Source organism: Lates calcarifer, unplaced genomic scaffold, assembly GCF_001640805.2.
Source record: "Lates calcarifer isolate ASB-BC8 unplaced genomic scaffold, TLL_Latcal_v3 _unitig_4520_quiver_1510, whole genome shotgun sequence".
Lineage (NCBI taxonomy): Eukaryota > Metazoa > Chordata > Actinopteri > Centropomidae > Lates > Lates calcarifer.
Window position 1 is genome coordinate 1 of NW_026116949.1, and position 22,318 is coordinate 22,318.

The 22,318-nt window shown below is 39.9% G+C and overlaps 1 protein-coding gene and 1 pseudogene across 1 annotated transcript; both read left to right on the forward strand.

The window, feature by feature from the left end:
* The first annotated feature begins 2,676 nt into the window (after positions 1 to 2,676).
* LOC108900123 (multidrug and toxin extrusion protein 1) lies at positions 2,677 to 13,063 on the forward strand. Its single transcript, XM_018700976.2, has 16 exons — positions 2,677 to 3,642; positions 5,744 to 5,845; positions 5,974 to 6,042; positions 6,201 to 6,349; positions 6,809 to 6,851; positions 7,265 to 7,309; positions 7,414 to 7,511; positions 9,279 to 9,376; positions 9,609 to 9,790; positions 10,142 to 10,250; positions 11,050 to 11,125; positions 11,672 to 11,741; positions 11,845 to 11,977; positions 12,072 to 12,166; positions 12,279 to 12,342; positions 12,475 to 13,063. The coding sequence occupies exons 1-16, from the start codon at positions 3,490 to 3,492 to the stop codon at positions 12,717 to 12,719; spliced, it is 1,731 nt and encodes a 576-aa protein (XP_018556492.1). The 5' UTR covers positions 2,677 to 3,489; the 3' UTR covers positions 12,720 to 13,063.
* A 148-nt stretch (positions 13,064 to 13,211) lies between these two features.
* On the forward strand, positions 13,212 to 21,634 carry LOC108900122 (multidrug and toxin extrusion protein 1-like; annotated as a pseudogene).
* The last annotated feature ends 684 nt before the right edge of the window (positions 21,635 to 22,318 follow it).

Genomic DNA, 22,318 nt, shown 5'->3' on the forward strand with positions numbered 1-22,318 from the left:
ACTACTGCAGCTTATTCTGAGTAGTCTATTAGTTGTGACCTGGGGAATATTCAAGTGTTCTTTACCCTCTGTATTTAGCAGATACAGATATAAAATACATTGCGTATTTCAAGTTTTCCAGTATTTGCGGTTTTGTGGCTTTTAGGCCACAGGAGTGCTGGGCACCATAATTGAATATATCAGTTGTATGGAGTGTATGGAGGCAGCAGGCATACAGCCTTCAGGGTGAGCTTGAGAGCCAAATCAAGTCAAGACAAGGTGTCACAGAAGGAGCACAAAACTTGAGGGAAGAACAGGATGCTCTCCTTCAACAGATGGTGCAGGAGATCAAACTGGTGCAGAAAGACACTGCTGAGAAAGAACCAGCTGAAAACTCAGCTCAATGACCAGCTCTCACGCAACCTTAAGCTCTCCACGGAGCTCAAGGCTGAGAGAGAAGAGAAGCAGAAGTACGAAGAGAAAAAGGAGGATAAGCCTGCAGATAAGGATGAGAAAGAAACATCCAAGCAGCAGGAGTCTCTCTCTGATACTCTCCCTGATTCCAAACCTGAGGAGATTGAAATGTCTGAGATGAGGGCAAGCAACGCTTCAGCCTGGAAGAGAGCTCACCACTTTCTGGGCCTGAGGAAACCAAAGAGGTGGAAGAAGTCAGCGGTGCCTGCATCCACCAGCTGCACCTGAGCTGACCTTCCCTCCCTCACCCACTGTAAGGAAACTGACCTTGACCATGACCATGACCTTTTCATCGCAGACTCTCCAACAGCTTGTAAGGGGAGGAATGAGGGGACAGGTATTCATTTGGTTGTGATCTGCATTCTCACCGCTATATACCACTAAATCCTATGTTCAATTAGCGATATAAGTCAAAATATTGAGTTAATCATTTTTAATTAATTTAATTCATTCATTATAATTTTGATCTAGTGTCTCCTCATTTTGATTTAACCATGTGTTGTTGTTTTGGTTTTTCATGGTAGAAATGGGCCTTCACAGACTGATCTGTCAGTCATCACCATAAACATTTACCAGCCTTCCAGTTACAGTGTCTGCTGAAGTGGAAGAGGTTCTAAGTAGACCCTACTAACTATTAACATGACAGTGTCAGCAAAAACAACAGTCAAAGAGGTGATCTGAGCCTTAACAGTAGGTGAACCAGCTTCTTCTGTTCATGACAGCTGTAGCTCTTGCCTCAGGCTGGCCTTCATCCAGCTGGACTACAGGAATGAACTAAAATAAATATCCAGACTTGTGGGACTGGTGGTAAGACAGAGCTGGAGCACCACTGTGCTTTTATTTATCTTGCACCCTCTGTATGATTTCAAATAAGCTATACATGTACAGTATTTAGGGTGGCACAGTGGTGCATGGTTAGCACTGTCGCCTCACAGTAAGAAAGTTCTGAGCCCTGGCTCTCTCCACGCACAGTCCAGAGACATGGAAGTTAGGTTAACTGGTGACTTTAATTGTCTGTACATGTGAATGTGAGTGTGAGTGCTTGTTTGTCTATACATGTTGGCCCTGCGATGGACTGGCAGTCTCCCCTGGCCCAGTGTCAGCTGGGCTAGGCTCCAGCGACCCCTAACAGATAAGCGGTATAGCTAATGAATGAATGAATATACAGTATTTACCTGTGATTGACATACACATATACATAATATGTCATTATTTGAGTTAGCTTGTAGCTAACCTGGCATCACGCTTTTATTTGCCATTGGCCTTTGGGATTAACAAATCATGCCACCTACTTTCCTATCTATCATACAGAGCCTTGCAGGTGTCATGGAGGGAGAAAGACACAAATTCATGCACACAAGTTAGTTGAGTTTATATTTAAAATTGTCTATATAAAATTCATTGCAAAGACAGAGATGTTTTGGATGAATGTATCTGGTCTATCTATGAATATTGTAGTGAAAACAAACAAGGGTATTGTATTTGCCAGGTAATTTCCCAGCTGATGATCATTTTTATCATCAGTATGGTCAGCACAGTGTTCTGTGGTCATCTGGTCATCAGGTTGGGAATGGCCTTAGTGCAGGAAACATAGAGCAAGCCAAGCAATTTTCCCAGGCTCCCATCATGTTGCTTATTACATACACAGAGTTGCAGTTAATGTGCATGTTTATGTTTAATGTACAGGAAAACACTAACTAACACACCAACTGAAACACCCCTTGTGCAGGAGCTCAGTGTTAATGCCAAAGGTCTCTCTTAAACTTCCAGACCCGAATCACAACCAGACCCAGATCAGTACCACTGCATCCAGTTGTCAGAGTGCTGGGGAGGATCACACATACCAGGAGGTGCATGGTCCAAACCAGAATCAATTCACTACCACTGTAGTTGGAGACATTCTCTCAGTAACACAGCTGATTATGACTGTGGCCTGACACTGCTGCTCATGGTCCTCATTTTAGTTGCTGGAATCTTTGCCAACAACGTATTCATCAGACTTGAAATGAATCTGGCAGGCAGACTGATGTGTGTCAGGTTAGAGGCTGATTTACATTTATGCCATACTAACAAATTATGAAACTTTATAGAAATAACAAGATTTATTGGTGCCTCTGGTAATAGGGGACAATAGTGTTCCAGTACTTCATTATGTATGAATTTAGGTCCACTGTTAGCTGTAACAACTCACATGAAGTTAACAGTATGATGGTAATTTATACACTACTACTTTCTTCTGTGCTTCTGAACTAGTGCTCTCAGTTTTCTATCCTGTCACTATTGCTCTCCTTAGCTGCACTGTTCTCCTCAGATGTCATGTCATGACTGACTGAAGTCTGTCCTTGCAAATACAAATGAAAATCACATTTGAAATGCAAACAAATAGGAAAAAGCAGGTTGGATTTTCTTGAGGAAATGTGTGAGATAACAAATAATAAAGATACGTGATAAAAGGTGTGTAGCCCACACGTGTTGTAGTCTACTTTTAACCATATTTGTAATTTTATCTATATTTATGGTCAAAAGTAGACTACTGATAAATATCTGACAAAATAAGCTACATTAACGAGAAGGATAGTTCATCCTGTCGGCTCATCCTGAGTGAGTCGTGCTAACTGTCAACACACCGGCATCACCGTAAATACAGTGACGTTATCGTGACGTTGCCATCAGAACCAGAAACAGATCCAGCACATACATCCTGCCCGAGTTCCCTGCACCTACCCTGTCCCATTGTTTATGCGCTGCTACACCACCTGCACAAGAACACACGGTGTAGCATCGCTATTTAGACTCTAATTAGAGCATACAGTGTAGACTGTATATAAAATGTCCTGGGTACGTCAGAAGGTTTCCGTTTCCTCACGTTTCGGCGAGGCTATCTGGATGGACTCAGCAGTCTTAAAAACCCGTGACCCCTTCCTTTGACACAGACATTCTTCAGCTTTGACGTTAACTAAAAGTGAAAAGGACGTTTGTCAGAGTTGTGCAGTCGTAGAAATCAAGACAGACTGTATTTACAGCTCTTCTCCGGCCATGGACGATTCTGCTCCAGCCACAAAGGGAGCGAACGGAGCCTCGACAGCATGTGAAGTGGTTCCCTCCGTTCAGAGCTCCGGGGAGTGTGGCTTTATCCCGCTGGAATACCGGAATGAGATAGTACAACTTGTTAAACTAGCGGGGCCAGTGGTAAGATTGGGTCGGGGCGCCTTTTCTATTGTATAGCACTGGAAAGTAGTAAAATACGATACTCTATTCATCACGAATCAATCAAAGTGTGCGTGAATTAGTTAAAACGTGGAAATGAATTGTGTTTCGCGCGCTCGTTTCACATTTCGTTCGGGGCTCCGTACTTTCAAGTGTTACACCACTACAAACTGACCCAAGTCTCGTGAGGAAGTCCACACAAAGGTGAAGCCAACCAGCGTTGGTATTATACAGTCGAGACCGAAAGTATGTGGTCAGTGACACATTCTTCAGACTCAACACATTGAATCGGAAATAATATGATGGCTACTCAGCTTTATTAGACTAGATTTACCTAAATACAGTAAGAACTGTAAGGGAGATTCGGCCCTTTAACTCACACAGTGCCCAGAGTGTAGGGGTTGAGGAGTAATTGGACAGACACACATGAAGTAAACCAAAATCATCATATTTCATTTTTAAAACCCTTTTAAATCTTAAACTCTCTTGCTTGCTGTGGCGAGTTCTTCAGCAAGTGGAATGCAGCAATAGTATAAATGTCAGTGTGCGTGGAGTTAGGCACATCCATGATAGAACCACACCACGTTTGGCAGATGAGGTGGTGTAGTGTACTTTGACTCATGAACTTTTATCTTTTTGTCTTTTTGTTAGAGGTTGATTTTTGTTTCATCAGTTCATAAAACGTTAAACCAAAAATTCTACCAGTTTGTTGTAGGATTTTTTGTAAACTGAAACCTCCTATGTGTGAGCCTTACCAGGAGTTTGCATCTTGTGCTTGATTCCCTGAGGTTATAGTTATAGCCCTTGATTGTTGCCAAGGAAACATGTATGTCTACTTCCTGGTGAGCATTCTTGACTTCTTGTGCGGTCACCAAGGGGTTTGCCTATGTGGCATTTTCTAGTTTTCCTGTGCACATTGGCTTTTTTTTTTTTAAAGAAAGATTTGACACATCTTTTTTATTATTCATCACTTTACTCTTAATATTGGCAGATGACTCCACTTCAGTGTGAATAGCCACTCTCAGATGTCAGTCACCTCTGAGCCATGTGTGAGCTCTTCTTTCCATGAAGTAACTTGTACTTATAGCGCACAATGTGTGAATATTAACTCTAAGCACAGTAAGTTTTTAACTCTCATCTAACAGCCGTGTGTTAACAGCACATGTGCAGGCTGTGAATGACTCTGACATTTAGATTCCCCTCTGGGCTATACATGTGTAATATGTTACTATGGCTAGATTACAGCCTTCATTTCAAACTTATATGTATTGTAAGTAGCCATGAATTTTTAAAACCAGTTTTCAAATGTTTCATGAGAATGTTACTATTGCCATATCTCACATTCTTATGATAAAGGCAGATTTTCCCCTCCTATGGATTGTGTTTTTTCCTAATCCTTCCACTTTTCCTATCATCCATTCAGATATTGAACATACTAATTGATGAATAAAATAAACTATTCTCAGTTCAAGCAGAATCATTCAACCTGATAACAAACCTTTGCTGAATTATTTTATATTGCATGAAAATGACTAAAAACTGTAGCTGATGTTTTTAGCATCTTTCACTTCTGGTGCCACTTAAAACTTGATTTAGATCAAGCATCTGAAACATCAGGTAACTTTTTTAAAAAGTATATTTTTCTGACCTCTAGATGCTGGGTAGTGGGCTTATATATGCAAATTAGCCACAGAAAGCCACACAAATAATGCAAACAATTTCAATGTGCCGCACAACAACAAATCCACGTGAACTATAGTATATACCAGTGAAGAGAAAGCATCAGATGAAATCTGCTTACTGCTAACTTCACAAAATCACACCTACTGAAAACCATAACAAGGTTTTTGAATCAAAGAGAGGAAGAAGCATGCATTTATTTAGTAACTCTAATACACTGTTTAGTTTTTCACATCTGTTCAAAGCTAGAGTTTCTCCAACTTTCTGTATAAATTAGGACTTTGCACTGGGTGGTTTGAACAGTTTCTTTGACACGTTCCAAATACTGTTTCAGTACAAACATTCCTTATGTTTTTTGTTGTATTAATATCTGGAGGGTGTTGGGTTAATTTTTGTTTCCCAGGTCATTTCCCAGTTGATGGTCTTCATGATCACTATCACCAGTCTGGTGTTCTGTGGTCACATGGGAAAAACAGAACTAGCAGGGGTATCATTAGCAGCTGCGGTGAGGAGACTTGCTTTTGAGCTCTATCTGTATTTATACTGGCATCCCAGCCTGTTTGCTGTTTTGCCTTCAATAAGTTTGCCTTTGAGTTTTTGATTGGTACTAATAGGTTTCTCTTTTAATCACAGGTGGTTAATGTCACTGGTATTTCCATTGGCAGTGGTTTGTCATCAACTTGTGATACTCTCATATCTCAGGTAATGTCTTCAACACAAGTTGTTCTTTCCCCTTAAAAACAGCTCAGCTATGAGCTTTTGTATCAAGTTTGTTTTCTTCACCCAGTCATGCCCTTGCTTGTGGTGATGTGGTGTGTTTTCTTGGCCCACTTCTTTATCTGTCTACTTGTTTCATGCAGACGTATGGGAGCGGTAACTTGAAGCGTGTGGGTGTGATTCTCCAGAGAGGGGTTCTGATCCTTCTGCTAGCCTGTTTCCCCTGCTGGGCTGTCCTCATCAACACTGAACCTCTCTTACTTGCTGTCAAACAGAGCCCAGAGGTTGCCAGGTCAGTCTCGGTGGAATAGAGCGTGGAGTCTCTGGTTGCATTGCAAACAGTTAGATCAGAAACAGCAGCATTGTGTTGCTGATGGTTCTTACACCTGTTGCTTGTAGTGATTTCTTATGGCAAATATTCGCCACACCATTACACCACCACCAGTCTGGACTGTTGACACAAGGTGGACAGACACATTTATTCTCTAATTCACAAGCAGTAATTTAGAGTCTAACCTGCATATCTTTGAAATATGGGAGGAACATACACCCAGACTCACCCAGAAGGGAACAGCACCAACTATTGAGCCATGGTGGCTTCCCTGAGTTTGCTGCTAAATGAAACCCACCTGGGGTTGTGTTGATTCTTCAGCTATTTATTTATGTCTTCAATGTCAAATATTGATTATTTACAATGATATAATTCAGTCTCACATGTTCTCACATGCATATCTGTCTCTTTTCCATGAAGTCTCTCTCAGTTGTATGTGAAGATCATCATGCCTGCTCTGCCGGTGAGTTCAGTTACAGTAGGGGTGGATGATGTCAATAAAATCTTCTATATGTTTTTATATCACAGTACTATCATAAAATACAATTTCTGGAAATTCAAATGAGAAGGTACTTGGAGATGGAATAGCCTAATGTGAATGGTTGTTTTTAGTTAATCATGTGAATTAAATATGCCACAAATCAAAGTCCACTATGACCAAAATTCTTTTAAATTCCATATGGCCATTATGCAATTGTGCTCATAGATCTGCAGCATTGTCCACAATGGCCTAATGCAACAACAGATACTTGAGGGACTGCTCCAAATCTGTATTCTCTCACAATAAATATTGTCACGTAACCCACTGCTATGTTCAACAGATAGATTTCAAATATGTTTTTGTCAGTTTTACTTTAAAATGTCTTCCTTCTTCAGGCTGCTTTTATGTACCAGCTGCAAGGCAAATATCTTCAAAATCAGGTGCAGTATCTTATAACAAGGCTAAGGCTAAATTTAGTAATGGTTGACACATAACATTTGAAATCAGCATTAAGACTGACATGAAGCTGTGCATCGGTTTACAGGGAATTATATGGCCTCAGGTTATAACCGGAGCAATGGGAAATGGCCTTAATGCAATCATCAACTACATCTTCCTCTATCCTTTGGAGTGGGGTGTCACGTGAGTTTTTCTATCACTGTGATTATGGACATTAGAAATTATTAATGAGCTATAGACAATCAACATATTCAATCTGTAGCATCTGGCAGTCTATCTGCCTATGCATTGGGTTCAACACTTTCAGAGTAAAACATCTGGACAGTTGTTGAATTTCCATGAAAGTTGGTTTAGAAATTCAGAATTGCCAAAGGCTAAATCCTGGTGGCTTTGCAGAGCCCCTGACTTTTGTTGAACGGCCATCAGAATCAGAATCAGAATCAGACTTTATTGCCAAGTAAGTTTGCACATACAAGGAAGTTGTCTTGGTATATTGGTGCTAAAGGACACTTATAGTAAAAGAAAAAAGCAAAAAGCAAGAACTATATTTATAAGGAACATAAATATATACAAAAGGAGCATAAATATACATAATTAAAGTAGTGTAGGGTGCAAATGTTTGAAGGTGGCAGTGATTGTCCAGATGTGCGTTAATGTAACGCATAGATGTACGTTAATGTAACGTGTAGTAGGGGGTGGGGGGATTTTAGACTGTGAGTCTGTTGTGACTGTTAGTCTGCGTGTGGGGGGGGGCTAGATCTTGTTGAGGAGCCCAGTTGCAGACAGGAAGAAACTGTTCTTGTGGCATGAGGTCTCGGTTTTGATGGACCGCAGCCTCCTGCCAGAAGGGAGTGTCCTAAGAGTTTGTGACCAGGATGGGAGGGATCGGCCATGATCTTTCCTGCCCACCTCAGGGTCCTGGAGGTGTACAGGTCCTGGAGAGAAGGCAGGTTACAGCCGCAGTCTGCCTCTGTCCTTGGCAGTGGCAGCAGTGTACCAGATGGTGATGGAGGAGGTGAGGATGGACTCAATGATGGACTTAGGTTGATGACATGATATCTAACGACCCAATAACCAAATTCTCATCAGCCTCAGCTGTGTTAGCCTCACTATGCTAGGTAGATGTGTTTTTTTCACAGTGTCTTAACAGAACACATGTTGACATGCTAAATATTACTAAAAACTGCTAAATATTCAAAGGTGCTATATATACGTTTTTGCTTTGCTACGTAGCCTGTGTCAGTATTGACAGCTGTTTACATACCAAGAGCTCCAGCCATCATTGCGTTTAAAAGAGTCCTCTGGGCAGAGCCACTTCTTCATCGTTTTATGTGAGTGGTGGTATGCGAGAGGACAGCCTGCTATGGTCACGAGATCGCGGATACAGGCGGCTGAAATGAGGGTGTCTGGGCTCAGCCTTAGAGATAGGGTGAGAAGCCTGGACATTCAGAGGGAGCTCAGAGTAGGGCCCCTGCTCCTTCACGTCGAAAGGAGCCCGTTGAGGTGGTTCAGGCATCTGGTTAGGACGCATTCGGGGAGACTTCCTTTGGAGGTTTTCCAGACAGGCCCAATTGGGAGGAGACCCCGGGGTAGACCCAGGACACATGGGATTATATATCTCTTCTGGCCTGGGAACACCTTGGAATTCCCCAGAAAGAGCTGGAAAACATCGCCGGGGAGAGAGATGTCTGGAATGCTCTGTTACCACCGCAACTCGATTCCGGATTAAGCGGGAACAACTGACTGACTGACAGTATTTCTGAACTGGATTAGTTTAAAGATGTTTCTAATATGTGTGTCAGTAACTGATACACATAAAGCATAATTTATAGTTATAGCATTTAACAGCTGTCAGCAAAATGTGGATATTTCTCAACAAATTTGTCATTTCTACTTCTGTTTTTCTCCTCTTCCTCTAAAACCTGCTGCTTCCCCATGATACTACTAAAGAGGATCTGCAGCTGCCAATGCCATCTCACAGTATTTGCTGGCTTTCTTCTTATATGTTTACATCTGCTGGAGGGGTCTGCACAAGGCCACATGGGGAGGTCAGTTATCTTCTCACTATCTGTGAAGATTTGGATCACAACATGATTTTGATGTTAAGGTGTTTCCCTTTGTCTAAATTCATTTCAGACTCTACTGCTTCTGTCTATATTTTCATTGCATTTTATCATTTAAATCTCTTACAGCACGTTATTTGGTTATTCTTTATTAACATTCCACCGTGTAATTTTTGATAACTACAAACTACTCTAATTACACACCTTTAACCCACAGGTTGGTCACTTGATTGTCTACAGGAGTGGGGTCCCTTCATCAAGCTGGCTATTCCCAGTATGCTCATGATTTGTTTATCATGGTGGATATTTGAAATAGGAGGATTCCTGGCTGGAGTGATAAGTGAAGTTGAGTTGGGTGCTCAGTCCATCGCATACCAGCTTTGCAATACAGTTTACGTGGTAACTCCTCTCCACATTTTCCTATCTTGTCATTAGGCATGCTAATAGTGTGTTGGTGACTGCAACCATGAAACCTTAATTTAGAGCAGGCAATTTTTCAGGATGTGTAGCCATATTTAAAAAATGTACTTATTTCAAAGGTCCTATAAAAATATGGCTTCTAGCAGCTGTGAGCCCCTATCCTGTATGATGACAATGCTCCATCATTCTCTTGCAAATATAGCACTACAGGTTAGCAGAGTAGCCAGTTATGAGCACTCACTTTGAATTTTTTTTCAAAGATAAATAAAACCCTCTCACAATGTATTTTCAGAGTAATCACTTATATATTTATTTAATTTTCCTCCACAGTTCCCACTGGGATTCTCTATTGCTGCCAGTGTACGGGTTGGGAATGCTCTTGGTGCAGGAAACACAAAGCAAGCTAAGCTATCGTGCAAAGTCTCCATCATGTGTGCATGTAAGAAGCAATGCATACAGTACATGTAGCTTACATAACACTCACAGAGAGTCCTAAATGTATTCAAAGTGCCTCTCACACCTGGAGCAAGTGGTGGCCTTTCTACCAGCCTTTTGTATTTAAGATGTATTTGACTTGATTATTTATGTCACAAGTATCACATCAGCACAAAATAAACTTTAAATACTGAACAAAGAATGACAGAACATCTAATAATAGTCATTGAACCCAAATTGAACACTAATGGGAGATTTTAGGCTGGCATGTTAGACAGCGCTCTCTACCACCATCATCAAAACACCAGATGAAGGAGTATCTTGTGGAAGAATGGTGTTTCATCTCTCCAGTAGAGTTCTAGATATTTGTGGGGTCAATGCCAAGGAGCACTGAAGCTGTTCTGACAGCTTTTAGTGGCCCAGATACTTTATATTGGTTTTTCCTCTAATTTATCACCTGTCTGTATAAGAATGCAATGCAAGTGTAATAACTGAATCATCACAGGATATATAAGACAATTCATTCAATCAACTTTGCATAAATAAAAATTGCCCATCTTATCTGAACTAATGTTTCATGTATCATGTGGAAAAAATATAAAATGCATTACTGAGGCTAAATGTTGTCAGTTCTAATAAATAGATCAAGTTCTTTACTAAGCTAATTTATACAGCTGTAGCTTCTATGTGCTATTTCCTGTTCATCCTTTTCTCTGGTGGTTTAAATATGTGCTCTGTAAAGTATGAATTATTCAACATAATTTACTAAATGTGTTGGTTTTTGTTCCTTTTGTCGAGCACAGTCATGGTGGCATGTTTCGTTGGAGCTAGTCTCAGCATCGCCAAAAATGTCATTGGATACATTTTCACCTCAGAACAGTGAGTAAAATCTCTTAATAACACATTATCACACATTACTTTGTCCATCCTTGTTGCAGTCCATGTGACATAGAACACTTTCACAGTGGCATTTGGACTGTTGTGCATTAACTAAGTTCATCATTTTAAAGCTGACTCACAACCACTGGTCTATGATTGTTTAATGGGCCCTGGTTATGTTTAACTTTCAGTTTTTGTAGGTGTTGAATTTAACACTGTGAGGACAGCTTCTCATCCTATTTCCACAGCATCTGCCTAATAGATATCTTTCAATTCTTTCACCTTTATCACCTAACTGAATAAATAAATTGAGTACAGTTGCTTTTTTTAAAAAATGTATAAGTAAAAAATAACATATCTAAGCTGTGCTGAACAATCAAAAGCTGTATTGGGGATGGTAATGTCAGCGTCAGTCTCTCAGTCTGTGCGTTAGTCATCATTTGGCTGGGGGTAATTTATAATGCAGTAAGAAAATAACATTTCTGGTGTGATTGTACATTTATATGTTTGCATCTGACAAAAAGCTATGTCTGCATCTTTTTATAGAGACATTATTAAGAGGGTTTCTGACGTCATGCTCATTTTTGGTTTCATGCATGTTGGTGATGCCACTGCAGTGAGTAACTAACTGCAAAGTATCATGCAGGTTATCCATAAAGAATTTTAGACATATTGACAGAGTGCTCTCAATTTGACCAAATATCCTCATACATCCACAGGGTGTGGCTGCAGGTGTTCTGAGAGGAGCAGGAAAACAGCTGGTTGGTGCTCTGTGTAACCTGGTAGGATACTACTTCATTGGTTTCCCCATTGGAGTGTCTCTGATGTTTGCAGCAAACATGGGGATTGTGGGTAAGACCAAATTACCAACTACCATGTCTTGAGGCTCCTGCATTGAGGAAAGCTAATAAAACGCATAAAACTCTCTTCTCTTATTTTTATCTAGGTCTATGGACAGGACTTACCATTTGTGTGTCACTGCAGGCGATTGCTTTCATCACATTTTTGTGTAAACTTGATTGGAAAAAGGCTTCTGAAGAGGTGGGTACAGCCTGCATCACTTAAGCTAAAATGCATCTTTGCTGTTTTTTACTTAAGATTTATTCAAAGTCATAGCACACTATCAGCAAATATCATTCATGTCTCCAATCAGGCTCTTGTGAGAGCAGGAGTCCAGATCATGGAAGAGAAAGAGATGGTTGGGATAGAACATCCAGGTAAGGAAAGGTGCCCCCTTATTTTGTATTAATCTGTACATAAGTAATTGAAACGCCTCTGCTGTGAGTCTTGTATGGCCGTTTTGTGTTAACACTAAAAATTTGTTTTAAACCTCTGCTTCACTTCTTTAGACTCAGATCTAAACCCAGCCTTAGCCAGGGTAACTGCACCCAGCTCTGTGAGGGCTGAGGAGGGTGACACAAACCTGGAGATGCTAGTTCCAGGTCGCAGTGAAATCACCACAACCACCACAGTGGGAGATGTTCTGTCAGTGAAACAGCTGGTTTTACGGCGTGGTCTTACATTGTTTATCATGATCATCATACTCGTCTCTGGAATTGTAACCAGCAACTTGCTGGTAAAACTGTTGAAATGACTCTTCCCTAAAAGCTAATACACGCTCGTTGGTCTGTTGGGCTCCAGCTCTTAGCAAAATTTCCACTTTCTGTCAGAATACAAATGATGGAGAGCCCAAGTAAGTGACTTGTGATCCGTCAAAGAGCCAAAGAGACCCATATTTATTTTTTCAGCTAACAGACCAAACCAGGGCTAAAATACAAGTAAATAGTATTTAACAGTTGTATAGTATATCAATGCTTATAGTTTTATTGTACAGTCTGCCCCATTTGCTTTAAAAGATTAGGCCTACTCCATGACTTTAGCATTGCACTAAAGTGATGGAGTAGTTTTTCTTCCTAAACAATAAACAACAAAATATCATTTGTATTTGTTTGTATCTGTCTAATGCAGCCACACCTTTTGAAACACAAAAAAGATTTTTCCTTGGTGTGCCCGAAAACTTTTTTCCACCACTGTATGTGTTTAATACTAATGACTAATGACAATTTGTTTACACAACGACTCCACGTAAACTTAACCTGAAAGTATGTACTTGAATGCAACATTAGTTCTGACCAATGGCAGTGACGCCCCAAAAGGACCGTACGAGCTGGTTGGTTTTGAGGACTACGGCACGTGTGTAACCCCTCCTCTGAACTCCTCTGTTAGTTATCAAAAGCAATTTAACACCCTCATGAGGCAAGAGCGGCTGGGCTGCCTGCTTAGAACACTGTACCTGTTAAGTTATGGACGGCTCTGGTAAAACACCAATTAAATACACCGAAGGAGTGAGGGAAAATTTAAAAGCAGGTGAAGCGACTTCTCGTGTTGAGGGTTCCGATAAATATTGGGGCTCATGCCTGAGGAGCGTGCGGGGCTGGATCCCGCCGGAGTACCGACATGAGCTGGTACAACTTTTCAAGCTAGCTGGACCTGTGGTGAGTCTGAGCCTGCATGAGCCTCCAGGTGTACGCTGTGTGTGTTATCCATGTGCAGTATGTACTTCACGTGTACAGAGTTGGCCCCGTGCTAAAGCACAGTGGATTGGAAATGAAACGGTAGCTGGTATCCAGAGCTCACTTTTAACTCAAATGTTGTTTGACAGGGTTCGTCCATATTTATTTTATTTATTTTATTTTTTTTGCGCATTGTGTATGCATTAGTTATTAATTGACTGATGAGGGCTGATAAAGGAACAAATAAAGAATGTAGTATATGTAAGTAACTCATGGCCCTCAGGGGACTGAATATTATGTAATAACGCAGGTGCAACCTTAAACTCTCCATCATTTCAGTTTATATTGTTCCTCTACTGCTGCTACAGTATTACTAAACAGATCTGCAATTAATTAAATCACTACACCTAACCTGTAACTGTAGGGCTCCTTTAGGGTCTGGCCCTCAAACTAAAGGTTCAAGTCAGTTAAACCTCTACTGATAATCACTGTCTAAATACTTAGAGACTGTACTAAGTGCTTGTCATCATGCTTTCATTTCATCAGATGTTTTTGCTATAAGTCCATGTTGTTAGTTTGTTTAAGATAATAACTGTGTTGAATCATATGCAGCCATCCACCTCCAATCAATTCTGCATAGGTATTCAGAATCATCAGAGAATCCGAATCAGAGTATTTTATTTATTTCTTGTGGGAAGTTGTTGTGTAGCAGTACTCCAATTCACATATACAAATGAAATATAATAAAGTAATAACAATTTTTTTACAGTGAGTTCAAAGAATAGATAAACTGGCAGTGAAATATGTAAAATATGTTTAAAGAAAATGTACAATATTCCAACTTGAGAACAGATGTGTAACTGGTAGTGGATAAATAAATAAATACAGCCTCAATATATTCAAAAAAAGAATGTATGAATAGTGTTCACCTGCCATGCAGAGGTGAGTTGTTGTACAGTGGCAGGAATGATTTCCTGTAGCGTTCCTTATGACAGCAGAGCTGAATGAGTCTGTTGGAGAATGAGCTCTGCTGTCTCTGTATTGGCTCATGGAGGGGGTGGGATGGGTTGTTCACAATGGAGAGCAGTTTATTCAGTGATCTCTTGTCCCTCACTGACTCAAACATCTTCATGTGTTTATTCTGTTGCCATCCCTGACACTGATGCTGCTCCCCCAGCAGACTACAGCAAAGTAGATGTCACTTGCAGCCACAGACTGGCAGAAGATCTCCAACATTTTGTTGCACACATTGAAGGATCTGAGCTTCCTCAAGAAATAGAGTCTGCTCATCTACCTCCTGTACACAGCATCAGTGTTGGTGCTCCAGTCCAGTCTATCATTCAAGCAGACACCCAAATATTTGTAGTCCTCCACATTTCCAACCTCCTCACCCACGATGGTGGGTGATCAGTCTGGTCACAGTCGTAATCCTCCTAAAGTCAACCACCAACTCAACTGAGTTGTCTGATTTGGTTATTCCTGTGTGTGTGTGTGTGTGTGTGTACACTGTTTTTAAAAGATGTCTAAATTGTCTTGTTTATTTTTTACATGAATGTATCTGGTATTTCTGTGAAGTAAAAAAATGAGCAAAGGGTATTGAGTTTGTTTTTGCACTTCAGGTCATTTCCCAGTTGATGGTGTTTATGATCAGTTTCGTCAGCACAGTGTTCTGTGGTCACCTGGGGAAAACTGAACTTGCAGGAGTATCATTATCAATTGCGGTGAGGATACTCGCTCATGTCTGTTTATTCTGGTGTCTCTGCCTGCTAGTACCTGCTTTCATCTGTTAATGTAAATGTTTTTTTCTCTGAATTGTGTTTTATTTTCATATACAGGTGGTTAATGTGACTGGTATTTCCATTGGAACTGGTTTATCGTTAACCTGTGATACCCTCATATCTCAGGTACTGTCCTCACCACAGGTTGCCCTTTCACTTTGTTTGTCTAACCAAGACAAACGTAACAACTACTGCTGGGTTCCCATGTTATCCTGGGGTCCCCTTAAAAACAACTCAACAATGAGCTTTTGTATCAAGTTAGCTTTCTTTGACCAGTCATACCCTTGGTTATTAGTATGATTTGGTGTTTTCCAGTTGTGCTTATTTGAGTATCTATTTACTTGTTTCATGCAGACGTATGGGAGCGGTAACTTGAAGCGTGTGGGTGTGATTCTCCAGAGAGGGGTTCTGATTCTGCTGATGGCCTGTTTCCCCTGCTGGGCTGTCCTCATCAACACTGAGCCTCTCTTACTTGCTGTCAAACAGAGCCCAGAGGTTGCCAGGTCAGTTATTATTTAATCCCCAAAACACATGACTTAACTTATCTCTTTCAGTGACACTGCCAGACATGGTTTTTTGTCTAGACTGACATCTTACACTTTTGGAACTGTAGAAATGGAAGTTAATCTGTAGCAGTTAATTTACTTACACTTACCTTATTTGGCCACTCAGGGGAAGCAGAAATAAACAGTAAATGCGACCCCTTATAAGTTGATATGGCAAACTTGTTAGCAAGCAGTTGCTTCTTAATACATCTAGCAGATACTGAGCAACATTAGATTTCATTTGGAGTTGTTAGGTCTCCACCAGCACCTGTGAGCAAAAAATCTGTCTGTTTAGATGCTGAATACTCTGCAGTGGGCAGGTAGTGTACAGCTGCCTGCTATAATAATGGTGAGAATCAACCAAAACAGTTAAGCTGAGGCCCATAAAATCCAAACAATGATAAATAACAGACAATGTGACTGGCCACACCAAATTTTAATGGCAGTTCCAACTGCTTTGCTAATGAATTAACTAATATTATGCTATGAAATATTCTCTGCATACCTTGATACCCATCATACTCATGCAGCTTTTAATTACGACAAAAAACATTTGTCTGTTTTCTAATAAGCTTTTGTGCAGAGATGATGGGAACAACTAAGGAACGACATAACTGTCACACATTAGTAACAGTTAGTTGTCATCCAGGGTGTGTTCTGGTTTTTAAGAGATTGAGTAGTTCACAGTTTTGACTTGTAAAGAATGTTTAATTAGATTCATGTATGGATTCTAATCCAGTTATTATCCACAAAGGCAGCATGCCTCTAGGGACAGCAATTCTGGTCAGTTGGTGAGTCCACCACTTTGTACTGTCTTTATTTTTGGGTCGTAATAGCCATGAACTTTGGTAGAAAGTCACTGAAAGATGAATCCTAATGACTCATACATGTCAATTTTATATATAATCATATGTCTCAGTGCCACAATTTCATGTGCAAACATTATTTGCTCCATTTGTCTTTGTGCCTGAAGTCTCTCCCAGCTGTACGTGAAGATCTTCATGCCTGCTCTGCCGGTGAGTTTAGTACATTCTAGACACTAATGTAATATATTACATTGGTTTTGATTATATATTTGCAGAACTATAACATTCCCATGAGCTTTGGCTATACTTTGCGTTTAGTGCTAATTAGCAAATGTTAGCATGTTAACACATCAAACTTGGTGAACATTATATGCTGAACACCATCATGCTAGCATTGTTATTGTGAGAATGTGCTCTCATGGTCAGATTTTCTCTTTTATGTTTTCTCTCTGCAGGCAGCTTTTATGTACCAGCTGCAAGGGCGGTATCTTCAAAATCAGGTAACACTTTCTTTCACATTCTCATATTTTCTTAACACAAAGTTTATTCAGTCATTAAAATGAATACTGAACCAAGGTTTTGCTGTGGTATACAGGGAATTATATGGCCTCAGGTTATAACTGGAGCAATTGCAAATGTCCTTAATGCAATCATCAACTACATCTTCCTCTTTCGTCTGGATTTGGGGGTTGCGTAAGTTTTCCTACAACATTTCTATGTTTGAGCTTAATAACTATTAGTGTACTGTAACACTCAGTCCTGTCAGCATAGTGAGACTTTTTTGTTTCTGCCTATAATGACTTAATGACTGTTGATCTTTAACTGTGCTCAGCCAATCGGTCTGTCATAGCCTGATATCAGCCTGAGTAGTCCAATGCATTACAACAGCAATATAGATGATATGCTGGACTTGGTTACAGTAGGTTTCCAGTAATCTTTTAACTGTGATAGTATATTGTAACATTGTGGAGAACATGAATGACCATCTGAACATGACATAATTAAAACCTGCTGGGCTTTCTTCACCAACAAAATGTGAATATTTGTCAAGAACAAGTACTGTTTACTGTTTCTTCATGTCTTCTTTTCTCTCTGAAATTGAATGTTTTTTGGGGTTTTTTTCTTAAAGAGGATCTGCAGCAGCCAATGCTATCTCTCAGTATTTGCTGGCTGTGGTCTTGTATGTTTACATCAGCTGGAGAGGTCTGCATAAGGCCACATGGGGAGGTAAGATGTCCATCTTTGACCACCACATGAAATTGATTAAACTCTTGTTGATTACTATAATTCTGTCTAGTAATTTCATCCTCTTTCATCATTCAAGCGTGTGGTCTTTCACAAGACCACTGTAAACCTTCAAGTGCATAATGTTTGACAAAATTAGTAACACTCTGTAACTGTGTAATGCAGTGTAGAGGAGAGGTTACAGTGGTGACATAGCAGCTCAGAGGTAGGATTTACTTTTAAGTTCCATCATTTGTCAGAAGACTGTTACATAAGACTATCAATAATTTGCTAGTAGCAATAATTATCTGGTCTTTTCTGACTCTGAAGTAAAAGTTTGCTCTTTTAAACTTTAAGCCCATTTTATAATTTCTAAAACACACCTGCAGTATTTGCAGTGTCTTACATCAGTATATGACCATGTTACCTCTAACTTGAAATAAAAAATGGAAACATAAACTAAAAGGTATTGTGTTCCACACGGTTGCCTAACGTCTGGACCCCTAACCCGCAGGTTGGTCACTTGACTGTCTGCAGGAGTGGGGACCCTTCGTCCAGTTGGCCATTCCCAGTATGCTCATGCTTTGTCTGGAGTGGTGGATGTTTGAGGTGGGAGGATTCCTGGCAGGTGTTATTAGTGAGACTGAGCTGGGAGCTCAGTCGATAACATATGAGCTGGCTGTTGTAGCTTACATGGTAAGTATAAATGCAGATTCTCTGCTTGTGCACTGGCCATTACTCCAATGAAATTATAGTTAAGCAAAAGCTTTAATACACTTGTCGTTTTTGCCTGTAGTTCCCACTGGGATTCTCTGCTGCTGCCAGTGTACGGGTTGGGAATGCTCTTGGTGCAGGAAACATAGAGCAGGCCAAATTATCATGCAAAGTCCCTGTCATCTGTGCATGTAAGGACCAATATATACAGTACATGTTGCCTGCATTTACATGAACAGAACATTGTGCTCTGGCTAAAAGGAGCCTCAGTAGCAGTTGTTGAGCTTTGTTAGCTTAAGAGACGCAGGGGCTTTGTGATGGACTGAAAAGTAATAGGACGGTGACAAGATTTGAAATAAATGTGTTTCATAAATTATGCCCAATAAAATAAAAAAGTTGACAGAAACATTTATAAATTTACTAATAATTCATTTGGTTTTAATATAGTCTTCAATAGGTTCACTATTGAACACTTTGGTATTCTGTGGTCTTATGGCCATTTGTATTACAAATATATTTGGCAGATAGATCCAGAGTGTCTCATAAACGCAAATAACCCACTAAGACACATTCATGTGAAGCACTTCACACAGAAAATGCAAACGTAATACATGATAACTGATCATCTCACAGTGCATTGTTAATAATGTGTAATTATTTATTTATTTAAAGGGCTCCCAGTATCAGAACAAACACAAAGTGATTATGACTTGTTGACACCTGCTGGAATAAATGTCACCTACAGATGGCAGATCCGTCCCAGAAATAGTCTAGCATGTTCCCAGAACCTTAACAATACATTTTCTTACATTGATTTTTGGTATTGCTTATGGAAACGTGAAATCATCACTGATTATTTTGTAGTTCATTTTACTGTGGACCCATAACAGGAAATCAGAGAATATTTAATCCATAAATCGCATCATTAATAATCACCCTTTATGTTGTTTATATTGCATTTTATATGTATCATTGATGCCAAAATGTCCTGGGTTTGGGTAACCACACTTGTCATCTAATAGTACAGTTGAATACAATTGGAACAGCCATTTAAATATCTCTGGCTTCTTGTCTTCACTTCACTTTTCCCCAATATATTTTGTTTCTTTTTCTTGTTGCAGTCATAATTGCATGTTTTGTTGGAGCTAGTCTCAGCATCGCCAAAGATGTCATTGGATACATTTTCACCACGGAGCAGTGAGTAAAATATTTGACACAACAACCTTTTACTTTCTTGCACTGACAAAATGATTCTGTTATTTTGTCTGTCATTTTTTGCAGTCTGTGTGCCAGTTTCACATTGTTGTACAGACTGTCATATATTAACTAAGACCACCATCTTCATGCTGACTCATATGGGTGATGCCAAAACCACTATTTTTCACAGTAACATCCAGTACCTTTTGCATAATTAGTTCCATTTTAGTTAAACAAACGTAATTAACTTCAGATGGTTACTTAAACACACATTTTTTGTTTTTGTAAAATATAACATTAGCTATGATGGTTGTCTGGAACGAAATCTAATGAAGGCTTTTCATCATATATTATTATGATCATTTGATGTAATGACTCTGTCTGCATGTTTTTAGAGATATTTTACAGAGGGTGGCTGATGTCATGTTTATATTTGGTTTCATGCATCTTGCTGATGCTGTTGCGGTAAGAAAGAATTTCAACAACAATTTCATGCATTTGAAATCTGATATTCACAGAGTGTTTTTGACCAGATCTGTTTGATGTCAACAGGGTGTGGTTGGAGGTGTTCTGAGAGGAGCAGGAAAACAGCTGGTTGGTGCTCTGTGTAACCTGGTAGGATACTACTTCATTGGTTTCCCCATTGGTGTGTCACTGATGTTTGCAGCAAACATGGGGATTGTGGGTAAGAATATATCCATAATGTCCTGCCAGTATAGTGTAGCCTTGTTTTCCTGTTTCTGAAGTAACATTCAGGGAAGCCATTTAAAACCCTTATTTCATCTCTGTAATAGGACTATGGACAGGACTTACCATTTGTGTGCTAATGCAGTCAATTTTCTTCATCGCATTTCTGTATAAACTGGATTGGAAGAAAGCTGCTCAGGAGGTCTGTACCTACATCCCTTGACCAATCAAAATGCTACTTGTTCATTTTGTTATTTCTCTTGAGCTCTATATGAAGTCAAACATGTTATTAACAACTGTTCTTAATGTCTCTGATCAGGCTCTTGTGAGAGCAGGAGTCCAAATCAAAGAAGAAAAAGAGATGGTCAGGATGGAAAATACAGGTAAACACCAGCACACTAACTGAAATGTCCCTTGTGATGGAGTTAAGTATCAGTGCTAAAGGGTCTCCCTCAAACTTCCAGACCCCAATCACAACCAGGCCCAGGTCAGTACCACTACATCCAGCTGTGAGAGTGCTGAGGAGGATCACACATACCAGGAGGTACATGGTCCAAACCAGGATAATCCACCACTACTACAGTTGGAGATGTTCTCTCAGTAACACAACTGGTTTTACGGCGAGGATCGGCATTGCTGGTTATGGTCGTCATCCTCGTCGCTGGAATCTTTCGCCAGCAACTTCTTCATCAGACTGTTGAAATAAGTCGTCTAATGATGCAAATCTGCCAATCAGACTGATCTGTCAAATCTGTCCAACCTTTGATAGCCAATCAGCTATCAAAAGTTGTCACATTTGATACTATAAAGTTCCACTGAACAGTATTGTTGTGTTAACACTGAATGCCCTTGTAGTAGGAAAGGGTTACTTGTGCTGCTGATCCAACTGAGGATCAACACCTCAGTCTACAGCTTTGGTGCAGCCATCAGCCCTCTCATACTGTAGGTAAGTGGGCAGCCACTCAGTGACAGCAAGCAGATTTAAACAAGGTGACAAGTCGAACAAGTAGGAAGTCAGAGGGACCCAGATATGTTTTAGGAGTTAGCAGACAAACCAGTACTGAAATGCAAAATGATTGAACTTGGGAGTATTGGGACACTCATGTTGTACTGTCTGTTAAATGTATGAGTAAACATCAGGCAGGTTTTTGTTATCAAGATAGCCATAACAAAAGCCAATGTAGAACTTAATGCCAGTGCTTTTGTACTGTTGATTTTTTTTAGAGGTAAAAAAAATGTAAGGAACCTTCGCCATGCTGTTTGCCTCAGTGTTTCAAACATTATGTCTGAATGACCACAACAAGCACTAAGAATAAAGTGCAGACGTTTTTACATATTTCATATAGTGCATGCTAAAGTTAAGTAGCTCAGTTAGAATTCCAAAATGTTTTTAATTGCATAGAAACAATTTTGAGATGTTTACATTTTGTTCCATCAGTTCAAGTGGATATAAATGTAAGTGTATTTTTCAGTTATAATAATAGGAATAAATAGTGACATCAAATGCTCCACAGCGGGACAACTGAGAGACTTCTGTCATCAAACCGTTGTCATTGCAAGACCAAAAACACTACTGTGATATTTATTTTAACCTTAGTGGCCTTTGTGGCTACTGTTGCATTGCATATGTAGATGATTGTCTTCCTCTTCCTGAATCAATCCGTGGTATTTAGTATGCACAGGAATTGCATTTAGTGATCTCTAAATGTTTTTATTTCAGCAATACATC

Coding starts and splice junctions, on each gene's coding strand:
- LOC108900123 (XM_018700976.2), top strand. CDS start 3,490: ATGGACGATTCTGCTCCAGCCACAAAGGGAGCGAACGGAGCCTCGACA. Junction 6,043..6,200: donor GTGATACTCTCATATCTCAG/GTAATGTCTTCA, acceptor TGTTTCATGCAG/ACGTATGGGAGCGGTAACTT. Junction 6,852..7,264: donor TCATCATGCCTGCTCTGCCG/GTGAGTTCAGTT, acceptor TTCCTTCTTCAG/GCTGCTTTTATGTACCAGCT.